Below are 24,220 nucleotides of genomic sequence, written 5' to 3' on the forward strand. Positions count from 1 at the left end.
CAAAGCATTACTGGCAGATGTGCCCTCAGCTGGGTGGCAGGGCCTGGTGCGAGCTGTGCCTGCAGTATCTGCGATATCTGCGGTGGTGGCAGTGGTGGTGACATGGGGAGTGGCGTGGAGCAGGGCCTGGAGCTGCAGTGGCTCGGTGTCCCCAGAGTAGAAAGCTTGGGGGACGAAAAAGGAAGGCTGGGCTGTGAAGTCCCTGAGTAGCAGTTCTCATTGGATTTGAGGGAGGGTTGCCCCCTGCCCCCCAACATCATTTTTAAAAAAGAAGAAAGCAAGCATTCCCTTATTAACTTTATGCACCCTTATGCACTTGTGCTACTTCAGCCTTCAAGGCAAAATATTTGCCAATTCTGATTGGGAAGTAGGCAGTCCATATGAACAGTAAAAAGTGATTTATCAAGAATAATTAAATAATTTCCACTTTAACGATGTTAAGACTTCATGGGAACTCTGGTCAGAATAAATGTTGTCTACTGTACAGGTAACAGTTAACATGGAGCATAACAAAGTACCAAGAAGAAATTATTAACAAAGCAATGTGAGGTAGAATCATGTAAGTGATACGTCATCCCTTGTCAGAGGACTCTGAAAATTTAGTGAAAATTTAGTCAGTTACAAACTAGGAAACACAGTTAATATATTTATGTCTAAATGTTCTCCTCACTCTAGGGCAGTGTGCATGGCACAGCATGGCACACCTAGAGAACAGTCATCTCTGTGGAGCCCGCTGGTGTTAAGTAAATATTGCTGCTCACAGATGGGAGTAGACCCGGGGTCTGGGCTCCAGGTCCTGTCCATCAGTCTCAAGGGCTGAAAGGATCCATAGCTGGACATATTTGTAACCTTATTCATGATTGAAAAGCTCTAGTCTTGGAAATGGGAAGGCAGTACAGCATAGTGGTTCTAAATTTATCTCTGGAATCAAGCTGTGTTCTCAAGCTCCACCTTTCAGTTTCCTCGTCTGTAAAGGGGGTTAATCAATTCTTCCCACTAGGGTTACATCATCCCTGAAAGTGCTTGGAATTATGACTGATGCACAGCAGAGCTCAAAAAAAGTTAGCTGTTACCTCATACTCAAACTCTGGAGCTATCTAAATATGAGTAAGCCAGATCATTTGGAATAAAGAGGTACACACACAAACTTCCCAGGAGGTGAGTGGATCACTAGAGAAAGTGCTACATTATTACTAAGGAAATCTTCACGCTCTGCTCGTAAGAGCAGTGTCACATCTAAACCAGATTGTGGCTTACATTTTTGCAAAGAATAATCCCAGGTATATAACAGAATTCAGTGAGCAAACAGGATCTAATTTACAGGATCCAAAGCACAGATTCCCATTTCAGAAATGAATCTATTTTCTACATTAAAGACAATATCATTTAAATTATCTATTTTGACCATTAAGAACCTAAGATAATGTGGGTTTTGCATAAGTATTACTACTTGAAAATTTTACAAAGTTGAATGTCAATTTCATGATGTAATTTTACTTATTTTGAAAATTAAACTGAATAGTTGTTAATAGGAACGGAGAGTTAATATTTTAATCCTTTAATATTAAATAGAATTTAACTCTTAGAGATTCTAGCTCATGTATGTATTAGCATCTCATTTAGTCAGTTCATATGTTCTGTGGCAGAGGGCAAATTTAATTAGTGCTTTATTTCCCACTAGAACATATAATCCATATCCAAAATCTATTGAGAATTATTTTGAGTACTCTATATTTTCACCTATGGAGAATTTGCTATAAAGGAATATCTTTACAAAATTACATAATAATTCAACTCTGGGATAGTATAAATCTCAAAAAGCATAAAAAAGTAAACCCAAGATGAAAAAATTTTCAACATTAATTTATAATAAGACAGGAGTCAAAAGGATACATTTGTTGTTATTATTTCTAGTGACAAGAATAAGTCTGTGTATCTGAAGTTAGGGTTATCACATGACATATTAAAATCATTTGTTAAATGTGCTGTGGGTCACAAACATTTCGGTGATTTTGTTTTGGTTTGGGTGTGTTAATAGAGTAGGTTGTCAACACACCTTCCCAGTTGTATGTATAATGATAAGAGTTAGCAGATTATATATGCAACATTTTAACCTGGAAACATAAGTACTTTGCTATAATTTTAATCACAACCTAAAGACAAGAAGCCATAGTAATCATAAAACGGTATTTTTAAGTTTAGGAAAATAAAGAATTTATTTTTAACTAAGTAATGTAAAGACAATTACATAATTTTCTTTCTCTGATTAATATCTATGTACATGTATTTATAAAATATAAAGTTTTACAACTGAAAAACAGTAACAGCACTTTTAGAGCGGAACAAATATCAGAGGGAAAAAGGTAAATAGCATAGATTTTATTACAAAAGTAGACAGGCAATCTTTAACTCATTATCATAATCTAGATAAATTACGACTATGTTCCATTAATACATACTCAGAAGTCATTTAGATAAACATAATGCTTTTGCTTGTTTGGAACTCATTGAGTTAATATGGATTTCTGGTTCCATAAAGAATGCTTGCTGTCTTAATATACTGTTTTAGGGGATGATATTTTCAGGGTAACTGATTTCTTTCCCCCTCAGTTCTAAATATCTGTGTCTAAACATCTAAAATAAATCCTCCCATTTTAAGAAATAAACTCCATTTTATTGTAGATGCCTCAGATATTTTAGAACTTTGGAAGAAACACTGAGTAAAATGTTAGTACACTTTATAGAACATTTTACTAAGTTAGATATTGATAATCATGATTTCAGAACTTTTGGTCACAATCAAAAAGAAAAATATTTTTGAATTATGGATAATTCGGAAATGACTTGTTTACTATTTGCAGTAGTGATAATGATACCAATTTTGATTGGTTATTGGTTGCTATGGCATTTAGCACTGCAGGACATAGGTGATAAAGTAAAACATTGAAGTAATTATGACGCCAGAACACTTGGTCATACTACCTTAGGAGAGAAATATTTTAATTGGAGCAGATGAATTTTTGATGTTGTAAGTACTGTGTATCTCTGTTATTTAAAAGTAACTAGGAAGTAAATGTTTGAGTCATGGCCCTGACATTTACTCGCTCTGTGACCTTGGGCCAATTAACCTCTCAATCCTTGGTTTGCTCATCTATACAATGGGGATAGCAGTAGCACTTACTTCATAGGGTGGTTGTAAGGATTAGTAAGTTAATATAGTAAAATACTTAGAACCGTGCCTGAGTAACAGGCATTCAACCAATATTAGCTATTGTTGTTGTTTTTATGAAAGTGTTATTTCCCTGCAGTGTTGCATACATTGGATGTTTGTGTGTTTGTTTTTTAAGTTTTGGTGGTTTAACAAAATAGTATCATCATCATTCTTCATTTATATTTCCTTCATTACTAGTAAGACTGAATTATTTTCAAATTATTTACAGTCTGGATGAATCTCCAGAGAATTATACTGAGTGAAAAACAGCCATTGCCCAAAGATTACCTATTGTATATTCCATTTATATAACATTTTGAAATGACAAAATTATAGTAATGGAGACCAGATTAAAGGTTGCTAGGATTAAGTAGGAGATGGGGAAAGAAGTGGGTGTTGCTCTGAAAAAGGAAAATGAGGTATCCTTGTGGTGATAGAACTATAATACAGCTTGACTGTAACAACAGTTGCGATTCCCCTTGTTGTGATACTGTACTATGCTTACGCAAGATGCTGCCACTGGGAGATAAAGGGTAGAGTTTATGTGGCACCTACTGTTTTCTTGTATAAAAACTCCCCAAAACTCCCTACACAGAAAAAAAACCCAGGACCATATGGTTTTATTGGCAACTCCACCAAATATTTTTTTTCTAATGCATGTCTGCAGTTGTAAACAAATCTGGTCTGATTTGCATATTTTCATTTCTTCTTTTTAAAATTAGTACTGCTAATTAATACGGTTTGTAATTCTTAAAAAAATTTTAAATTAGTTTTATTAAACAAAAACAACAACACAAAAACAAAAACAATTCACCCCACCTACAGCCCATTGCAACCACTAGTCTGTTTTCTGTACCTATGAGGTTTTTAAAAAAATTTTTTTTTAAGATTCCACACATAAGAGAGACCATATGATATTTGTCTTTAGCTGCCTGACTTATTTTACTTAGCATAATGCTGTCAAGGTCCATCTGTGTCGTCGCAAATGGCAAGACTGCATTCTTTTTATGGCTGAACAATATTCCATCGTAGATATGTACCACAGTTTCTTTACCCATTCACCATCAATGGACACTTAGGTTGTTTCCAAATCTTGGCTATTATAAATAACATTGAAATGAACATGGATATGTAAATATCTACTTAAGTCAGTGGCTTTTTTCCCCTTGGATAAATACCCAGAAGTGGAATTGTTGGACTATATGGTAGCACTATTTTTAACTATTTCAGGGATCTCCACACCATTTCCATAGTGGTTGCACAAATTTACATTCCCACCAATGTAAACTGCACAAGGGTTCCCTTTCTTCCACATCCTTGCAAACACTTGTTATTTCTTGTCTTCTTTGTGATGGCCATCCTGAAATGTGTGAGGTGGCATCTCACTGTGGTTTCAATTTGCAGTTTCTTGATGATTAATTATGTTGAATATCTTTTCATGTACTTTTTGGCCATCTGTATGTCTTCTTTGGAAAAATGTCTATTTAGATCTTCTGCCCATTTTATAATTAGATTGTTTGTTTTTGCTATTGAGTTGTGTGAGTTCTTTGCATATTTTGGGTATTAGCCTCTTACCAGATACATGATTTGTAAATATTCTCTCCCATTCAGTAGGTTGACTTTTCACTTTTTGATGGTTTTCTTTGCTGTGAAGAAGCTTTTTAGTTTGGTGCATTTCCAATTATTTTTTCTTTTTTCCTTCACTTTTGCTGTCAGATATAAAAAATTGTTGCCAAAACCTATGTCAAAGAGCTTATTGCCTGTGTTTTCTTCTAGCAGTTTTATTGTTTCAGGTCTTATGTTCAAGTCTTTAATCTATTTTGAGTAATTTTTTTTGTGTGTATGGTGTAATATAGTTATCCAGTTTCATTCTTTTGCAATTGGCTGTCCAATTTCCCTAGCACTATTTATTGCAGAGATGGCCCCTTTCCCACTGTACATTCTTGGTTCCTTTGCTGTCAATTAATCTACCATGTATGTGTGGATTTATTTCTGGGCTCTATATTCTGTTCCATTGACTATGTGTCTCTTTTTATGCCAAAATCATATTGTTTTAATTACTACAGCTTTAGAATATAGTTTGAAATCTGGGAGTGTGATGCCTCCAGCTTTGTTCTTCTTTCTCAAGATTGCTTTGGCTATTTGGAGTCTTTGTGGTTCCATACAAATTTTATGGTTGTTTGGTCTCTTTCTATAAAAAATACCATTAGAATTTTGATAAAAATTGAATTGAATCTGTGTATTATTTTGGATAGTATGGATATTTTAACAAAACAAATTCCTCTAATCTGTTAGCATGGAATATCTTTATATTTATTTGTGTCATCTTCTATTTCTTTTATTAATGTCTTGTAGATTTTTAATATATAGGTTTTTCACCTCGGTTAAATTTACTCCTAGGTATTTTATTCTTTTTGATGTATCTGTAAATGGGATTATTTTCTTAATTTCTCTTTCTGATAGCTCATTAATAGTGTACAGAAATACAGCATATTTTTGAATATTGATTTTGTATCCTGAAACTTTACTGAATTTGTTCTAATAGTTTTTTGATGGAGTCTTTAGGGTTTTCTGTGTATAATATCATGTCATCTACTAGTAATGACAGTTTTACTTCTTCCTTTCCAGTTTGAATGCCTTTTATTATTTTTTTTTCTTGCCTAATTCCTCTGGCTAAGAGTTTCAATACTATGTTAAATAAAAGTGGTGAGAGTGGACATCCTTGTGTTATTCCTGATCTCAGCTTTTCACTGTTGAATATGGTAACTGTGGACTTGTCCTATATGGCCTTCATTATGCTAAGGCATGTTTCCTCTATACCTGCTTTGTTGAGAGTTTTTATCATAGATGGTTGCTGAATTTTGTCAAATGCTGTTTCTGCATCTATTGAGGTGCTCATATTATTGTTATCCCTCACTTTGTTAACATAATCCATCACACTGTTTGGTTTGCAGATGTTGAACCATCCTTGTATCCCTGGAATAAATCCCTCTTGATCATGGTGTATGATCCATTTAGTATGTTGTTAAATTCAATTTGCTGATATTTTGTTGAAAATTTTTGCATCTGTGTTCATCAGGGACGGCTTGTAATTTTCTCTTCTTCTTCTTCTTCTTCTTCTTTTTTTTTGTTTGGGCGTGTGTGTGTGTGTGTGTGTGTCTGCGTGCGTGTGTGTGGCAAACTTGTCTGGTTTTGGTTTAAGGGTATGCTGGCCTTGTAAAATGTGTTTGGAAGAGTTATCCCCTCTTCTGTGTTTTTAGAAGTTTGAAGAGAATTGGCATTAATTATTCTTTGAATGTTTGGTAGAATTTCACCAGTGACGCCATCTGGTTCTCGACTTTTGTTTGCTGGGAAGTTTTTGATTACTGATCAATATCCTTGCTAGTAATCAGTCTGTTTAGATTTTCTATTTCTTCATAATTCAGTCTTGGTAGGTTGTATGTTTCTAGGAATTATCGATTTTTTCCAGTTGTCCAGTTTTTTGGCATGTAATTGTTCATATTAGTCTCTTATGATCCTCTTTATTTCTGTGGTATTGGTTGTATCCCTTTTTCATTTCTGATTTTTATTTATTCGAATCCTCTTTTTTTTCTTAGTGAGTCTAGCTAAAAGTGTGTCAATTTGTTAATTCTTTTCAAAGAACCAGCTCTTAATTTTATTGATCTTTTCTATTGTCTTTTTAGTGCCTTTTATTTCTGCTCTAATCTTTATTAATAATTTCCTTCCTTCTACTAACTTTTGGCTTTGTTTGCTTTTCTTTTTCTACTTCCTTAAAGTGTAAAGTTAGGTTGTTTATTTGAGACTTTTATTGTTTCTTGAGGTAGGTAATACATCTCTATGAACATCCCTCTTTGAACTGCTTTTGATGAAACCCATAAATTTTGGTATGCTACACTTTTATTTTCATTTATCTCAAAGTATTTTTTTATTTGTCTTTTGACACTTTTGACCTGTTGGTTACTCTATAGCATGTTTATTCTCCAGTTTTCTTTGTGTAATTAATTTGTAGTTTCTACCATTGTGGTTAGAAAAGATGCTTGATATGCTTTCAATCTCCTCAAATTTATTAAGACTTATATTGTGGCCCTAACACATCATGTACCTTGGAAAATGTTTCACTGTACACTTGAGAAGAGTATGCACCCATTGCTTTTGGATGGTATCTTTTGTAAACATTCATTAAGCCTATCTGGTCTAACATGTCATTTATGGCTGATGTTTCCTTATTGATCTTCTGTCTGGATGATCTATCCATTGGTGTAAGTGGGATATTAAAGTCTCCTATTATTGCACTGCTGTATTTCTCCCTTTAGGCCTGTTAATATTTGCTTTATGTATTTATGTGCTCCTATGTTGGGTGCATAAATATTTTAAATGTTTTGTCCTCTTATTGGATTAGCTCCTTTATCATTATGTAATGCCCCTTTTGTCTCTTATTATAGTGTTCTACAGTCTATTTTTTCTGATGTAAGTATAGCTATTCCAGTTTTCTTTTAGTTTCCATTTGCACGGAATAGTTTTTTCCATCCCTCACTTTCAGGCTGTGTATGTCCTTACATCTACACTGTGTTTCTTAGGCAGCAGACAGATGGGTCTTGTTTTTCATCCATTCAGCTACCCTATGTCTTTCGACTGGAGAATCTGATTCATTTATATTTAAAGTTATTATTGATGGGTATGTGCTTATTGCCATTTTGTTGATTGTTTTCTAGCTGTGTTTGTAGTTCCTCCCTGTTCCTTTCTTCTCGCGCTCTCTTCCTTTGTTTGATGACTTTCCGTAGTGGTATGCTTATATTCCTTTGTCTTTATCTTTTGTGTATTTACTATGCTATGTGGTTACCATGAGGCTTACATATAACAGCTTATATTTGTAACAGCCTATTATTATATATAAAACTTTAAGAAAAATCAAATTAAAATAAATTGGGAAAAATACTTCTTATACAAATATCAGAGTGTTAAGATAGTGCAGTTGCATATCAGTGACAAAAAGATAAGCACCATATTAGAAAACTCAGCAAAGGACACAAGCAGGAATTCATACATTTTCTCTTTGTCACACACACATAAATACAATTAATAAATTACCCCATTTTGCCATCATTCAAAAATCCACAAATGACAAATGCTGGAGAGGCTGTGGAGAAAATGGAACCCCCCTTCACTGCTGGTGGGAATGCAGTTTGGTGCAGCCACTGTGGAAAACAGTATGGAGATTCCTCAAAAGACTAGGAATAGACTTACCGTATGGCCCAGGAATCCCACTCCTGGGCATATATCCAGAAGGAACCCTACTTCAAAAAGACACCTGCACCCCAATGTTCAAAGCAGCAGTATTTACAATAGCCAAGACATAAAAACAGCCTAAATGCCCATCAACAGATGACTGGATAAAGAAGAAGTAGTATATTTATACAATGGAATACTACTCAGCCATAAAAACCAACAACATAACACCATTTGCAGCAACATGGATGTTCCTGGAGAATGTCATTCTAAGTGAAGTAAGCCAGAAAGAGAAAGAAAAATACCATATGAGATTGCTCATATGTGGAATCTAAAAAAAACAAACAAACAAAGCATAAATGCAAAACAGAAATAGACTCACAGACATAGAATACAAACTTGTGGTTGCCAAGGGGGCGGGGGGTGGGAAGAGATAGACTGGGATTTCAAAATTGTAGAATAGATAAACAAGATTATACTGTACAGCACAGGGAAATATATACAAGATCTTATGGTAGCTCACAGAGAAAAAAATGTGACAATGAATATATATATATGTCTATGTATAACTGAAAAATTGTGCTCTACACTAGAATTTGACACAAAATTGTAAAATGATTATAAATCAATAAAAAATGTTAAAAAAACAAAAAATAAAAAATAAATTACCCCATTTTAATGAAATATGAAAATTTCTAATGTAAAAGATTTTTAAAAATAAACATTAAATGACTGAAAGTAAAGCAAGAAAATCAATTTCTAAACCCTAATGACTATATTCATTATACTGAGCTCTATAATATCCTTTAGTGAATTTATGAAAATATTCAGAAAGTTTTTATTAAATTCACAAAGACTAAATGTTTTTGTTTTCAGTAATTCAGAAAAGGAAAGCTCTTCTATTATAGTATAATTGTGAATATTAAATTACATTCCCTGGCATTTATATCACATATGAAAAGTGAAAAATTATTTAGAGTCAACATTTTGAATACTTATTAAATCCAATGATGTAATCAAGTCATATTCTATCTACACAAGGTCATATTAACTTTATTATTCAGTAGGTCAACAAATGTTTGTAATGTATTGATGCCAAACGCTGTTTTTGGTGTTGGCACGCAGTGATGAACAAGACAGGGAATAAGACAAATGCTCTGAGAGAGGGCGGGTGCTGAAGTGAAATAATTGAGTAGGCATTAGTAGGCATCTCCAAGACTCCATGAAACATTAGATTTCTATATTTCTGCTTCAGCTGACCCCAAATCAGGGTCCCTGATCTGTTCTGGGAAAGAGAAGAAAAGCAGTTGTGCGTAGGCTAGTGAGAAGCAAGGGAGACTTTCTCTAGTTGGCCCCTTTTTACCCTGTGTGATGGCAAATACCATTCAAGTAACTCAGTACACTACTACCGTTGATTTTACTGTGAATATTTTGGAGGGTTAGAGCCAAGCACTCTAGCTATGCTTGCTCATAAATGTGAGGACAGACAATAGAAACCCAAGGAAAAGTCAAGGCCACAGTTCATTTAGTGAAGCCTCTCCCAAGTGAATGGCAAAGCTGAGACAGAAAGAACTCTTTCTGTTAGACAGACAGATCAAGTAAGATTCCTTAAGTCTTTCAACATCAGCTCTCTAAAGAGCTCTCTCTGGACAGCTGTAGGAGTGATAAAGCACATAGCCTATGGATGCTAGAACAGACTCCTTGGAGTCACTGAGTGTTTGTGACACCTTCTAGAAATCCCCCTGCTGAAATTCCATCACGATCACCCATTTTACTCTGCTCCTAGGAAGAACTGTTTTCAAGCCGACTTAGTTTTGTTTTTGCTTCCTATTCACCAGTAACTGGGTACCCCAAAAAGGCCACTACCTATCTTTATCTACAGAATGCCAGCTGTTTTCATCGAATTTATGTAACAGCACACATGTGAAATACATAAATTCAATCCACAAGTTTTGTATCTCTCAGAGCCAGATCAGAGGTAAACATTTTTCAAATGAGAATGTTTTGTGAAAGAATACTTAAGTAGCCTCCAGCTAATTGTATTTGTTAAGAAAACTCTCATTTACGATTCCCTTTGACGATTGTACTGATTGTGAATTGGAAGTGAGAGCCATTTTCTCCCTGTTATATACGTAATAAGGCAAATAGCTGCCTGCTTGTTAGCCCTAGGAAGCTGCTAATGGGCCCCAGGAGAAACAATAGTTGCCAAGTTCTTATAAGGAGTGAACCGATTGCATGTGCAACTCTGAAACCAGATTTAGAGCTTATCTGCTTTCAGCTCCTGTTGCAATGGGGGCTGACGCTGGAAGGAAGGAATGGTGAGTCCACACAACCTGAGGGAGACTGACAACAGAGAACACTTCCTGAGAGAGGAGCTGGCAGACCCAGCGCCCCGGCATGCCTTCCTCGTGGATGAACATGCACGCCCATCTGCTTTCCATCTTAGAAGTCTGGGACAGTTAAACAATTATTTAAATTTATTCCATTGTAACTGTTCTACTTAGCTGATCTGTACATGTTGGAGGTCACCCAGGTTTAATTTCTGGACATTTTTCCCTTTGATACCTACTCTGTCTCTGTAGGTGATCTCATTCATCTCAGTGGCTTTGATATGCTAATAACTCCTACATTTTCACCTCTGCCCTGAACTTCTACTCTAAGTTCTAGACCCATATAACCAATTACCTACTAATACTAGGTTAATTACAGTATGTCTAAAACAGAACCATGAATTTCTTCCCAAACTTGTTTCCCACCCTCCCACCAGCTTCCTTGCTACACTGAATGGCTAGCCTCCACTCAGTTGCTAAAGCCAGAAACAAAAAATTATCTTTAATAGCCCCTTTCTCATCTTCCATATCCAGTTCATTAATGAGTCCTGTTAATTCTATCACATAAATCTACCTTGAATCTACGCTTGCCAGATCTGCTGGCCCACTCTTTCTTATCTGGGCACCTCCATAGCCTTTCAGCCCTTCTGCAGACTTTCCTTCATGGCCCCTTACAATCCATACTCCATATTCCACCAGATTGACTTTTCGAAAACTGAGAATTCCAAATTTACAGGAAATTGGCAGGTACAGGGCAAAGACAAAGATCTTCCTGAACCCAGTGTGCATAATCCCTGAATTCTTCAGTGAGTTTTTTCTCTCCTGTCATCAAGGTTGTTACTACCATCTAATACAGAGAACCAGTTCAAGTTTTCCAGTTATCTTAACAATGTCCTTTGTGATTAAAACATTCAATCTAGGATCACACATTGCATTTAGTTGTCTTGTCTCTTTAGACTCCTTCAACATGGAACAGATTTTCAGTCTTTTATTATCATAATCTTGATACTTTTGAAGATTACAGGTCTATTGCTTTGTATAAGATGCCTCAGTGTGGGTGTGTCTGGTGTTTCCTCATGAAGAGATTCAGATTATGCATTTTGGGCATAAATATCACAGAAGTGGTACTTTTTTCCCCTCATATCAGATTGTATCAGTTCGGTCTTCCAAGAAATGGATGCCAAGTTGGATTAAAGACAAAAGAGACTTACTGGGAGGAATGTTGGTGAAGAATGAAGGATAAGAGGCAGGGATGGAGTCTTTATACCAATGTTTGGGACAAACACCTGTGAAAAGACAGAAGGAAGGAAGAAGTCAGACTGTGATGAAGACAGACTGATGGAGTGTCCCCAAGAAAACATTTCCTGTTAGAGGAATGCCACATCGGGCAGGAACGCACACCCACCACTCTCAGGGACTGGCTGGGAGCAGCCTAGGAGAAGCGGCCCTCAGCCCGGTGGGGACGGTAGCTGGAAGCGTCAGCCAACCACTCCCTCCACAGCCTGTGCTCCTGAAGAGCTCAGCAGGGCACTGCCATGGCCACCGCAAAGGTGGGACACCTTTCGGTGATACCATTTCTGGTGACACACGCGTAATTAAAGGCAGATTTCTGCACTGTGAGCGTGGTAGCCGCTGGACGGTGATTTTCTATTTCCATCATATCTTCTAGATGACATTCTGCTATAAAGTGGAGCTTTCTCTTTTTCCATTTATTTGCTTTTTTTTTTTTAGTGTTGACTCATATATTCCTATTTCATTAGTAGGTTATGACTTGCTTTTATCATTATTTATGTTGGTGCTCAAATTGTCCCAGATTTGGCCAGCAGGAGTCCTTTCCAGCTGGCTCCTGATTTTTGTTTGTTCTCATTATTATTGGAGTGCCATTGCCCCTAGGCCCTCTCAGTATAGAGAAAAAAATCTATATCCAACATATGTATACAAACACATACTTATATATAAATATATATTTACATCTATACTTCCTTATCCCAACCTCCATCTAGAAAATCAAGAGACTGAAATTCTAATCCAATGCCAAAAGGTTCACGCTAACTTACTGCTTTCCATATCTGTAACTCCTTCCTCTCACGGGTGAGAAATACAGCTTCCCTTACACACGGTGTGTTTGCTTCTAGTCTGCGTGTATGAAACCAATCTCATAACCTCGTTAGGTCACCACCAGACTTTGTCTTCCTTCCTTGAGCAACCCCAGATTTTCCTCTGGGACACCATTATACTCCATCTCAAAATATTTTATAAACACCGAGTCTTTGGAACAAATTATCATCATTGGAATAAATAGCACAGTCAATACTACCAAAATTGAATTTAGTAAAATAAATCTAAAGAAGAAATACAAAATATGAGGGGAAAATAACAGAGAAAGAAAATGCCAGATAATCTGAATAACATTAAAGATACTCATTTATTTGATCATTTAGAAGTTAATTAAGGGGGGAGGGTGGAGGTTAGTTGTAGAGCGCATGCCTAGCATGCACGAGGTCCTGGGTTCAGTCCCCAGTCCCTCCATTAAAACAAGTAAGGAAATAAGGAAACCTAATTACCTTCCCCCCAAGCAAACAAATAAAATATTAAAAAAAAGAAGTTAATTATATAGCACCTACCATGCTATCCAAAGAGGATATGCACTAGTGAAAATAAAAGATATAGACACAGATTTATGAATAATAGAAGTGCTTAATAAAGAATTCATTAAAAAGCAGAATCACTAATAAAGGGCACAACTGAAGATGCCTTTCAGCATATTAAGAAATACAATTTGAAAGAACTCATCCTGTCAGGGTGGAAGTAAAGAAGAAAATCAACAAACAGAAACCAAGATCAAACATGCCCTGGGAGATTGTTTAATCTCAAGGATGAACCACTGACTCTAACTGTAAGACTAAAAGTTTTATAACTTTCAGAAAAAAAACCTAGAAGAAATGACTGATACATTCAACAGTCTAGATGTGTTGCCAGAGAATTTTGCTGAATGCAAATAGCCAGTCCCGGAAGGTCACATCCTGTGGGATTCCGTTTTCATAACATTCTGGAAATGACAACATTGCAGAAATAAAGAACAGATTAGTGGTTACCAGGGATAAAGGAGGAGGTGGGAGGAGCGAAGTGAGTGTGTCTACAGATGGACAACATGCAGGGGTCCTTCCTCGTGGTGATGAAAACGCTCCGTTTCTTGACTACATCAGTGTCACTATCCTGGCTGGGACATTGTGCGTTAGTTTTGCAAGCCATTAACCATCAGGGGAAACTGATAAAGAGTACACGAGATCTCTTTGTTATTTCTTACACCTGCATCTGAATTGAATATACAATTATCTCAAAATAAAAAGTTGAATTAAAAACTAAAAGATTACTCTGTTTAATCCAGCCATCAAGTGTGTGTAAAAGTACAGAAAAACATTTTTAGACCTGCAGTATTTATCATACAAGTGTATGTTTCCTGTAAAGATCTCTACAACACTTCAGAGAACATGTGGGCAGAGAGAAAGAAGTCCCACATAGAGGCAATTCAGTATTTAGGGCGCCTATTACGAAGTTTAGAGATAAGTATAGAACTTCATGATAACTAGAAATGTATGTAATTACTGACAGAACAAGAGTGATTATGAAAAGACAAGGGATGTGATATTACCACTTATTATGAGAAATGAAACATTAGTGAAAATAAACCAATGACAAAAAGACTGTCTCATGTAACTAATGAAGAATGAGGGAACAGAAAACATTACTAAAGAGCTTAAAATTATTTTTCTCTCCTTAAAAGGAAACAAAAATATGGTAGGTTTAATTAGTTATAAATTGATAATTGCTGTATTATGAATGTTTGTGAATTGCTTTAATTCATTTGTAAACAGTGTTAAAAATAGGATATTTACCTTCAAACTTTATTAAAATGTTAATGTAAATAGAATATACATCATACAAATAACACCATAATGGAAAAAGTAAAAGGGGGAAGTGTAAATTTTTAAATTATAAAGTAAGATGATTATAAACATGCAAATGGCATAAATTAATCGGTCAAAATAAGTAGAACCTCAGATAAAAATAAAAATATGAAATAGTATATTCTTTAAAATAGGTAACAAAGAAGAAAGGTTTTTAAATGCAGCCTAGAAATTCATATAGAAAAAAATAATTTCTCTACAATTTGGCTTCCAAGTAAAACCAAAACAGGCCTTTTGTTTTGAACTTCAAAATGAGACAGTATGATTCTAAAGATCATCTTGCCTCCAAAATACATCATGCATGAAAAAAAATTATGGATAGTAATAGTATATATAGTATGTCTACATTTTTGTTTAGCGAGATGAATGCAAACATATTAGATAAATATTTGTATATAAAGAGAAAAAACTGCAAAGGGCTTTACATGAAACTGTTAGCTATAAATTTAAAACATTAAGAGTGTTAAAATAATCATGAAAATAACTAAAAATACTAAATAAGCCTAAGAAAAATCATAAAATTAAATACAATGCAATATAAAACATAATGAACATACATTTTTGTATTAAATAATACATGTGGGATAACAGTTGAAAAAATTAAGCATTTTAGGGAGGTGGAATTAAGGCTCGGGTTATTTTTAGAAATTTAAAATTTATTCTGGCTCATAAATTCTGGGGGTAGCACCTTGTAGTTCACTTTTTCTCCACTTTAAATCTTTAATTCACCTTTAATTTTTTGAAAGATAGCTTGTTTTAACAATACTATTTACTGATATCATCTTCTTTACATAAAATATTCTTCTGCATACATGGTCTGATTCTACACTTTCTCTTCTGTTCCATTAATCTATTTCTTCTGATTTCATTGACTTTACCTATGAAATTTTTGCACAGAAAGTCCTCCTTTATTAGTTTTTTCCCCCAAAACTTTCCTGGACATTTTCACACATTTATTATTGCAGATGATCTGTGACCATTTTGTTAAATTAAAAATCAAGAAGAATGCAAGGAGACTAACTTGACAGGACAATGTGAGGGAATTCAGTGTGTGATTTATCAACAGGATGACGTGCCTCTTTGGCGTTACAAGAAGAGTACAGTCCAGCTCGCTCATTCCCAGCTGACAGAACAGCTAAAAGTTTAAATATATTATAATCTCGATAAGGAAAAAGTAGAACATTCTGTTTCCTTTTTTATTTTGAAGGATGATGTGAAAGAGAAAGTCATAATGAGAAAAGTGTTTCTAATTTGATTTTAAAATTTAAAAATGCTTTATTAAATTAGACCTTGATTTCAAGTTAAATCAACCTGAACAGTCTGCAGCTCATCTGTCAGACATACAATCAAGGCAGGAAATTCAGTGCACTCATGTGACACTAAATGTAGTGACATCTGCATCTAAATGGGCTAATTCTTAATTTAAGAGCCAACGGTAACTGTGACACCCAACAGAGACGTAACTTTAAATGATCTGGTCCCATACCTCAGTGAGTATTATAATGGGTCTCTCTCGTGCCCCTGGAGCCTCTCCCTACAAAGTGTGCCCTGCAGAAATGGGAATTACATCTGTCACTGGAAAAAAAAAAAAAAAAGAGGAGCAGTGAGGGAAGAAATTCGCATTTCTTAATGCCTGTTACGGGATAACTCTTTGTGGAGGGGGATACAGTACAAAACTTCAATCAGAAGACAACTAAGATTCACTTTCCTCCCTTCAGAGTGAACTCATTTAAATATGTAATTCAGAACTTTAGGTTAGATGATTTGTTAAAGTAGCTTTTATAAAATTTCAAGTTTTATACAGCATTACAACTGTAATTGTTCCATCTGATCAGTTTGACTAAATCCTATTTTAGTTCTAATTTCATCTATCAAATCAGTAAGTACAAAAGGTCCATAAGCTAAGTCTGAAAAGTTCAGTTGCTAACAGCTACTCCTGAGTGTTTAGTGCACACATGTGACCCTGAGAGCATTTTACATCCATATGCATCTCTAGAACTTTCACTATTACTTCTTAAGCTCGAGATTAATGCTGGAGCAGAAATGATCTTATAACTGACCACATGCCCTGCTTCTACATCCAGGAGATTCGCTAATACTTCCGACTGCTACTTAGGAATAAGTTTCTTTTTCCTTTCAATTATTTCTTTTAAATATCTCTGTGTTTCTAAAAAAGCTTTTGCTTCTTTTGCTTTGTGGGAATTATATCTACTTTGGCATATAACAAACTTATTTTCTGAGTGTCACTATCTAAACTAAGTGTCATAAAATTAATTTTTCTTGATCTCAGTGGCAAATATTTAAAACTAAGGGACTGGAATACATATTTCTCCATATGTCTCTAACTATTTTGGTAACTATTTGTTGTTATCAAATATGCAATTTTTTAGGACTTGATATTTTGAAAGTGAGTTTATAATTCAGCCCTAATCAAGTTCTATCAAGTTTAAGTGGATGTATAACCTACGCTTTTGCTTAATCAGCGTGATGGTCCCTGGGCCGTGTGCCCTGAGGCCTCCTTACTGCTAAGGCAGTGCAGGCTGGATGCTTTTGTGTTGCTGTTTCTGCAGGCCTCTCATTTGCCACAGAGTGCAGAAGGCAGATGATGAGGGAGTAAGATGCTCTGTTACTAACTTTCACTGATCCTGTGTCCTCCTCTTCCAACATTAGAAGGCAGAACTAGATGAATCTTCATTCCTTTCAGGTTTAAAATATGTTTTTCCAAACTCGAAGAACACTGATTTAAAAATAAATGCCCCTGGTGTATCAATGTTGAGCGTAGAGGGGACGCAGTATGAGCTTCCTCTCAGTTCCGTAGTTCTCTAAGGATGCACTTTGTCCTGTGATCCTTTTGGAATTTTTATTTCAGAGATGGAAGAAAGTTAAGGGATCATCCCAAGATTAATCAGAATTGGAATTCTGTTTACCTGCAGTTACAAATTAGCTGTTTATTCCAGAGAGCCATGACTCTGCTCAAGAAGTAGATGAAAACTAAAATGAAAAGTAGGTCTTTGAAAAGTAGGTCCCTTTTCAATTAACTAATTAATTTCTAATTAACTTCTATGTTAATTGTACCCTTCCATCCTCCCACTGCCAAATTTATTAGCAGTCTCCATTTCATTCATACCTTAATACCCTCACACATGGCTTACTCAGCCCCTACTTGCTTGTAATTACTGCCACCAAGTTACCAATGACTGCCTCACTGTCAAATCCAATGAGCACTGAAGATTTTACCTTACTTGGCTTTTCTGTAATATTCAACAGCCTCCTATTTCTCAACACTTTCTCCTCCCATCACTCTGACATGCCCTCTCCCCTGGCTGTTCCCCATCAGTCTCCTTCTCACGCCTGGTCCTATTCCCAGTCATCCTCCTTCTCATTTGGTATCAATTCCACACCCAAAGCTTCAGATATGTGTGTTGATAGTTCTATGTGTGTTGATAGTTTCCGAATCTCTATTCCTAGACTTTATCTCTTGACCTAAGTATCCACTTAAGCAATGTCTCTTGATCTCCATGCCTCATAGACATTTCAAACTCATCTCCCCACATCCAAACTGCTCATACATATGTCACCATCCACAGCTTATCCCCTCTTTTTGGCATTCTCATTCTTGACCCTTTAATTCCTCCAGTCTTCTGAGTGTGATTTAAAAATGCAGACTCAATTGCCATTTCAGTATCTCCTCATCCATAAACATAAAATCCTAACTTCTTAATATTCTATATAAATCTACTCATATGATATACATGTGTGTATGACACACACACATCATATATGTAATTCTCTAGGCTTAATTCAATATTCCTCACTTGACCTCTATATTCTAGCTGTACGTAAGTATTTGCCATGCTCTCTTGTGCTTTTGTCTTTAGAACGCCCTTCCTTCTCATCTCTTGGACAATTGCACTTATCCTCCCAAACTCAATTCAGTTGTCGCTAACTGTGGAATATTCTCCTGCCTTGGTTCATACCCTCCACCCCCCAGCCCCTTGTGTCCCTGCTACAACCCCTGATGCTAACTTAACCTTCTATAGCATAAACTTCATCATGGCTCTGATCACATTTTATTGTAATTGTTCCTTTTCTCTTCTGTGTTTCCCACTAAAATGAGAGTTCCTTTAGTAGTATTCCTCTTCTGATGCCAAAGCCTAGCAGAGTATCTGATAGCTAGCTAATTTTCCTTAAATATTTTCTGGAATAAAAAAAAGAAGAAGATTGACAATGAAAACTCAAATCTTACTGTCTCATAATATGAGGGATGAACTTTACTGACAAAAGGATAATTTTGGCATCACAAACTGCAATAATGCAATAAACTTAAAATCAACTGTTTATGAAGGAAATAACTTTGATAATTCATAAGATATGAATTCAAGTAAGTCTGTTGTATGTTGACTTAAAAAATTAAAAGAGCTGCTGGTAGAGAATTAGTCCACAGGGTAAAAACTTACTAGACTGAATTTTCCAAAACCAACCCAACAAAACCAATCCTCAAATAGCGTAAAGTAGGACAAATTACAGGTTTCTTTGGTGAAATCTGCTTTCTTAGTGTTTAGAAAGGGGCTAGCCTTACAGACATAAACAGAGCGTATATCAGGTGTAAAGGAAGTGGAGAGACACCAATTCAAACTATGCACACAATAAGGAAAGAGACAAAATTCCCATCTGCGCAACCATCACCTTTTACCTCAACGTTTCTTAATCTTTTTTGGTTAGAGAGCCCTTTGAGAACCATGTACTTTACAGCCCCATTCTGCAAAACTAAGCTAAAAAATAGATTTTTAGAAAAATTCCTCAACATCTACCTAAATTCAATGACTACTCCTTTCCCTAATTACTCAGTTTGTGCTATTGTTTCTACACTGATATTTTTCCCTTGTATGGTAGTTACTTTGTGTATATGTATATGTTGTCTCTCCAGCTTCATTCTGTAAAGACAGAAGCCAGGTAAGAATTTTAATACTTCCCCCTACCCTGACCCATAAACGACCAACTCAATGAAGTCTGCCAAATATACACTCAAATACTCAAAGTGCTTCTCAACTCCTGAAAGGTAGGTTTTTGGTAATAATATCTAATGATTACTGTGTCCTTACTACCTACCAGTTATTACCCTTAGCACTTACCCTATTTTAATCTCTTTAATTCTCACAAGTACCCCACAAGGTAGGCCAGTATCCAGGTGAGAAAACTGAGGCACAGAGAGAAATTAAGTAACTTCTTAATGTTTCAAGATCATGAATCTAAGCGGTTGTGGTGCTAGGATTTAAACACTGGCAGTTGGTCTTAAGAGACTGCTTTGAACAAAAAGAAGAAAAGGGGAAAAAAGACCTACAAAAACAATTCCAAAACAATTAATAAAATGGCAATAAGAACATGTGTATCAATAATGACTTTAAATGTAAAGGGATTAAACACTCCAACCAAAACACACCAACTGACTGAATGGTTACAGAAACAAGACCCGTATATATGCTGTCTATAAGAGATCCACTTCGGAGCTAGAGTTCAGGCAGAACGTGAAGGGATAGAAAAGGGTATTCCATGCAAATGGAAACCAAAAGAAAGCTGGAGTAGCAATACTTGTATCAGACAAAACAGAGTTTAAAATAAAGACTGTTACAAGAGACAAAGAATGCCACTACATAATGATCAATGGATCAATCCAAGAAGAAGCTATCATAATTGTAAATATATACGCACTCAACATAGGAGCACCTCAATATATAAGGCAACTATTACCAGACATAAAAGGAGAAATCAACAGTAACACAATAACAGTGGGGGACCTTAACACCCCATTTACATCAATGGACAGATCATTCAGACAGATAATCAATAAAGAAATACAGGCCTCAAGTGATGCATTAGACCAGATGGACTTAATTGATATTTATAGATCATTCCATCCAAAAGCAGCAAAATACACATTCTTCTCAAGTGCGCACGGAACATTCTCCAGGATGGATCACATGCTGGCCCACAAAGCTAGCCTCAATAAATCTAACAAAACTGAAATCCTATCAAGCGTCTTTTCTGATCAAAACACTATGAGATTAGGAGTCAACCGTAAGAAAAAAAACTGCAAAAACCACAAACACATGGAAGCTAAACAATATGCTATTAAATAACCAATGGATCATGAAGAAATCAAAGAGGAAATCAAAAAATACTGAGAGACAAATGAAAAAGAAAACACAAAGATCCAGAATCTCTGGGACACGGCAAAAGCAATTCTAGGAGGGAAGTTTACAGCAATAAAAGCTTACCTCAGGAAACAAACAAACAAACTCAAATAAACAACCTAATCTTACACCTAAAGCAATTAGATAAAGAAGAATAAAACCCAAAGTCAGTAGAAGGAAAGAAATCATAGAGATCAGAGCAGAAATAAATGAAATAGAGATAGAAAGAAAGAAAGAAGAAAGAAAGAAAGAAAAGTTCAAGGAAAAAAGCTAGTTCTTTGAAAAGATAAAGAAAATTGATAAACCTTTAGCCAGATTCACCAAGAAAAAGAGGGAGAGGTCCTAAATTAATAAAATCAGAAATGAAAACGGAGAAGTTGTAATTGACACCACAGAAATACCAGGGATCATAAGAGGCTACTCTGAGCAACTATACGCCAAAAAAAGGACAACCCAGAAGAAATGGACAATTTCTTAGAAAGGTACAATTTGTCAAGACTAAACCGGGAAGAAATAGAAAATATAAAAGACGAATTGCCAGTACCCAAATCAAATCAGCAATTAAAAAACTCCCTGGGAACAGTCTGGGAACAGATGGCTTCACAGGTGAATTCTACCAAACACTTAAGGAAGACTTAACACCTATCCTTCTGAAACTATTCCAAAAAATTGCAGAGGAAGGAACACTCCTGAACTCATTATATGAGGCCACCATCACCCAGATACCAAAACCAGACAAAGATATCATAAAGAAAGAAATTACAGGCCAATGTCACTGATGAATACAGACACAAAAATCCTCAAGATACTAGCAAATCGACTCTGACAGTGCATTAAAATGATCATACACCATGATCAAGTGCGATTTATCCCACAGATGCGAGGATTTTTCAATATCTGCAAATCAACCAATGTGACACACCACATTAGCAAACTGAAGAATATAAAGCATATGATCATCTCAATAAATGCAGAAAAAGCTTTTGATAAAATTCAACATCCATTTATAAAAACTCTCCACTGAAATTGGGCACAAAGGGAACATACCTCAACATATTAAAGGCCATATATGACAAAGCCACAACTAACATCATATGCTTCATAATCATCATACACACTTTTCAGTAAAAAGCTGAAAGCATTTCCTCTAAGATCAGGAACAAGACAAAGATGCTTTTCTCATCACTTTTATTCAACATAGTTTTGGAAGTCCCAGTTACAACAATCAAAGAAGAAAAAGAAATAAAAAGAACCCAAATTGGAAAGGAAGTAATATTATCAGTGTATACAGATGACACAATACTGTCTATACACAGAAAATCCTAAGGACATTACCAGAAAACTGCTAGAGCTCATCAATGAATTAGGTAAAATTGCAGGACACGAAGTTAACATACAAAAATCAGTTGCATTCCTATACACTAACAACAAAACAGCAGAAAAAGAAATTAAGGAAATAATCCCATTTAGCATCACATCAAAAAGAATAAAATATGTAGGAATAAACCTACCTAAGGAGGCAAAAGACCTGTACCCTGAAAACTGTAAGACACTAACAAAAGAAATCGAAGACAACACAGATGGAAAGATACACCATGTTCTTGGATTAGAAGAGTCAATATTATTAAAGTGACCATGCTACCCAAGGCAATATACAGATTCAATGCAATCCCTATCAAATTACCAATGACATTTTTCACATAACTGGACCAAAAACTGTTAAAATACGTGTGGAACCATAAAAGACCCCAAATAGCCAAAACAATCTTGAGAAGGAAGAATGGAGCTGGGGGAATCATGCTCCCTGACTTCAGACTATACTACAAAGTTACAGTAATCAAAACAGTATGGCACTGGCACAAAAACAGACACATAGATCAATGGAACAGGATAAAAAGCCCAGAAATAAACCTATGCACTTATCATCAACTAATCTACAACAAAGGAGGCAAGAATATACAATGGGGGGAAGACAGTTTCTTCACTAAATGGTGCTGGGAAAACTGGACAGCTACTTGTAAAAGAATGTAATTAGAACATTCTCTAATACCATATACAAAGATAAATTCAAAATGGATTAAAGACCTAAAGGTAAGACTGGATACTATAAAACTTCTAGAGGAAAACATAGGCAGAATACTCTTTTGACGTAAATCACAAAGGTATTTTTTTAACCATCTCCTAGAGTAATGGAAATAAAAGGAAAAATAAAAAAATGGGACCTCATTAAACTTAAAAGCTTTTGCACAGCTGAGGATACCATAAACAAAACAAAAACACAACCTACAGAATGGGAGAACATATTTGTAAATAATGTGACTGACAAGGGACTAATTTCCAAAATATACAGACAGCTCATACAACTTAATAACAACAACAAAAAAAAACCCAATCCAAAACAGGCAGAAGACCTAAACAAGCAATTCTTCAATGAAGACATACAAATGGCCAATAGGCACATGAGAAAAAGTTCAATATTGCTAATTATCAGAGAAATGCAAATCAAAACTATGAGGTAGCACCTCTTACCAGTCAGACTGGCCATCATTGAAAAGTCTACAAATAATAAATGCTGGACAGGGTATGGAGAAAAAGGAATCCTCCTACACTGTTGGTGTGAATGTAAATTGGTGAAGCCACTATGGAGGACAGTATGGAGGTTCCTTAAAAAGATAAAAACAGACTTACCATATGAGCCAGCAATCCCACTCCTGGGCATATATCTGGAGAAAACTATTAATTTGAAAAGACACATGCTCCCCGATGTTCACAGGAGCACTATTTACAATAGCCAGTACATGGAAACAACCTCAATGTCCTTTGACAGATGACTGGGTAAAGAAGATGTGAGATAGACAGACAGACAGACAGACAATGAAATATGACTCAGACATAAAAAAGAATGAAATAATGTCATTTGTAGCAACATGGATGGACCTAGAGATTGTCATATTAAGTGAAGTCAGACAAAGACAAATACCATGACATCACTTATATGTGGAATCTAAAAAAAATACACATTTTATTTACAAACCAGAAATAGACTTACAAATATATAAAACAAACTGTGGTTACCGGGGGAAAGGGAAGGTGGAGAGACAGATTAGGAGTTTCAGGTTAACAGATACACATTACTATTTATAAAATAAACAAGGACCTACTGTAGAGCACAGGGGAACTATATTCAATTTCTTGTAATGAGTTGGAAAAGAAACTGAAAAGACATATTCATATACATGTATAACTGAATTGCTTTGCTGTGCCCTGGAAACTTACATTGTAAATCGACTACAT

At 35.5% G+C, this 24,220-nt stretch overlaps 1 protein-coding gene across 5 annotated transcripts in view; it reads right to left on the reverse strand.

Moving 5' to 3' along the window:
- TMEM64 (transmembrane protein 64) overlaps positions 1–24,220 on the reverse strand; it is a 69,272-nt gene that overhangs the window by 15,522 nt on the left and 29,530 nt on the right. For 2 of the 5 annotated variants that reach the window (XM_072949439.1, XM_072949437.1), the window contains one exon: positions 11,741–12,053. The exons of 1 other annotated variant lie outside the window; for it this stretch is intronic. In XM_072949439.1, coding sequence (XP_072805540.1) covers positions 11,911–12,053 — 143 coding nt within the window. In that variant the 3' untranslated portion in view covers positions 11,741–11,910. Of the gene's footprint in view, positions 1–9,660; positions 9,723–11,740; positions 12,054–24,220 lie in introns of those variants that run through there. 2 more of the 5 variants (XM_072949438.1, XR_012064102.1) reach the window with 2 other exon arrangements.

This window comes from Vicugna pacos, chromosome 25 (assembly GCF_048564905.1).
Source record: "Vicugna pacos chromosome 25, VicPac4, whole genome shotgun sequence".
NCBI classification, from domain to species: domain Eukaryota; kingdom Metazoa; phylum Chordata; class Mammalia; order Artiodactyla; family Camelidae; genus Vicugna; species Vicugna pacos.